At 41.8% G+C, this 1,795-nt stretch overlaps 1 protein-coding gene across 1 annotated transcript in view; it reads right to left on the bottom strand.

The window, feature by feature from the left end:
- The window catches only part of LOC101855959 (dynein heavy chain 6, axonemal), a gene marked incomplete in the record, with an annotated part of 98,470 nt that overhangs the window by 91,877 nt on the left and 4,798 nt on the right, over positions 1-1,795 (bottom strand). Inside the window, 1 exon segment of the mRNA XM_035970687.1 lies at positions 366-477. Within this exon segment, the coding sequence (XP_035826580.1) occupies positions 366-477 (112 nt within the window).

Genomic DNA, 1,795 nt, shown 5'->3' with positions numbered 1-1,795 from the left:
ATCTGCGCACGCAAGGAGGTGCTATTCCTATTCTTCTTCTGGAAAAACGAAAGAGAGCTTCAAAACAGACTGCAGCGCCATCTGAAGCAAAGAGCATACTTCCTGCGGACACTTTTTTGGCTGAGTGGCCCATCTTGTTATTCACTATCTTTGCCCAAGATTAGATCTAAACGAAACTAATGAGAAACTGAAAATTAAACTACAGTGACTTCAGACTCCTCAGTAAAACTGTGCACCCTTTAAATGATTCTGAACCACCGTTACTTTGTTCAAATTCGAAAGTTAAGTGGTTCCGAAGTTTTAGGCGGCCAAAGTGAGGAACTTTCCCAATAATTATAATATGTTTAGCTGCTTTGTGTACTCACACTTAATGCTGCAGTCACTGCCCGGCGTGGCCTCAGGGGCGTGAACTTTGCCCATCTTACTCCGACCTCGACCTTTGATGACCTCTGTCTTGTCAGCCTGGGCCACGTCCTCCTGCGGCGGGAGATTGAGGGGAGGAGCCAGAATGTTTGTTTGAGGGGAGGAGCCAGAGAGTTTGAGGGGAGGAGCCAGAGAGTTTGAGGGGAGGAGCCAGAGAGTTTGAGGTGAGGAGCCAGAGAGTTTGAGGGGAGGAGCCAGAGAGTTTGTTTGAGGGGAGGAGCCAGAGAGTTTGTTTGAGGGGAGGAGCCAGAGAGTTTGAGGGGAGGAGCCAGAGAGTTTGAGGGGAGGAGCCAGAGAGGTATGGAGGAAAAAGTTAGCAATGAAGGTTGTGTGTTAAAAAAAAAGGAACACACATAATAGACGTTGAAAAGCAAAGTTGCAGCTATAACCGTCTATAGCACTTTGAGATTCCCAGTTGTATTCAATTGTCTACTCTTTCCCCCCTTTTCACCATATTAATATGATCTCATATTATCTTTTATTTAAAAAAGGAAAAAAACAACTACGGGTACATGCGTACGAACGACAGGCCTGTCGGTGTGCCATTTATACGCATGCTCTTCTGTGTGCTGACAATTTGTGTATGACGGTCGATAGAAACATTTCTTGATTTTTACATTACATTTTACAGAATATGAAGTATTTAAATTCACATTATAATAACAATGTGAACTAACTTTTCTAAACAATAATTTCCACCACCGCAGAAGTTTGTTTTAGTAAAAATTTTACCGCGTTTGTAACATAATTAGGTTACTAAAGTGCCAAAGGTTAGAGGTGTTACAAGGGAGTAACAATTATAAAACTCACACTACAGTATTAAGGATTAACTATATTTCATTTTTACAGAAGCCTGAGATCAATTTTATAAAATATTGTTCACTTACATACGTCAGAACGGGAAACTCGGCCCGGTAAAACTTCTCCGCTTTGGAAGGACCAGTAAAGCTATCCGAGGACTCCTGAAACAGACAACAAACAACGCAACATAAAGTAATCAGCTTTTTTCTTTTTGGTCCATAGATTGAAACAGAATCAGTTTGTGTTTTCAGTTACAGTTTCCTTGTCGTTTTTAGTAAGGTTTTACGTCGCTCGCAACTGCATAATAAGGTCATATGAGCGACAAGGGGTGGATGTTAACATAGAAGACCAAACGGAGAGTCAGGCTTACCCTGCTCACCTCTCTAGCCTCAGCAGCGCAAAGTCTTACAACACATCCACCACAAATAGTTCATATAAGTGACTAGCTGGGCTCCCTTTCGATGAAAAGAATGATCGGTGCTTTACTATCAACTAAAAGTCATTGGCCTACCATATTTACACTCTACTGGAATGGGGCAATAAATCTTGAGAGGTGCAACAAATTATAAGG

The sequence above is a fragment of the Aplysia californica genome, unplaced genomic scaffold, assembly GCF_000002075.1.
Source record: "Aplysia californica isolate F4 #8 unplaced genomic scaffold, AplCal3.0 scaffold00307, whole genome shotgun sequence".
Classification (NCBI taxonomy): Eukaryota; Metazoa; Mollusca; class Gastropoda; order Aplysiida; family Aplysiidae; genus Aplysia; species Aplysia californica.
Note: the sequence above shows the minus strand (reverse complement) of the source record. Positions and strands in the feature narration are given on the sequence as shown.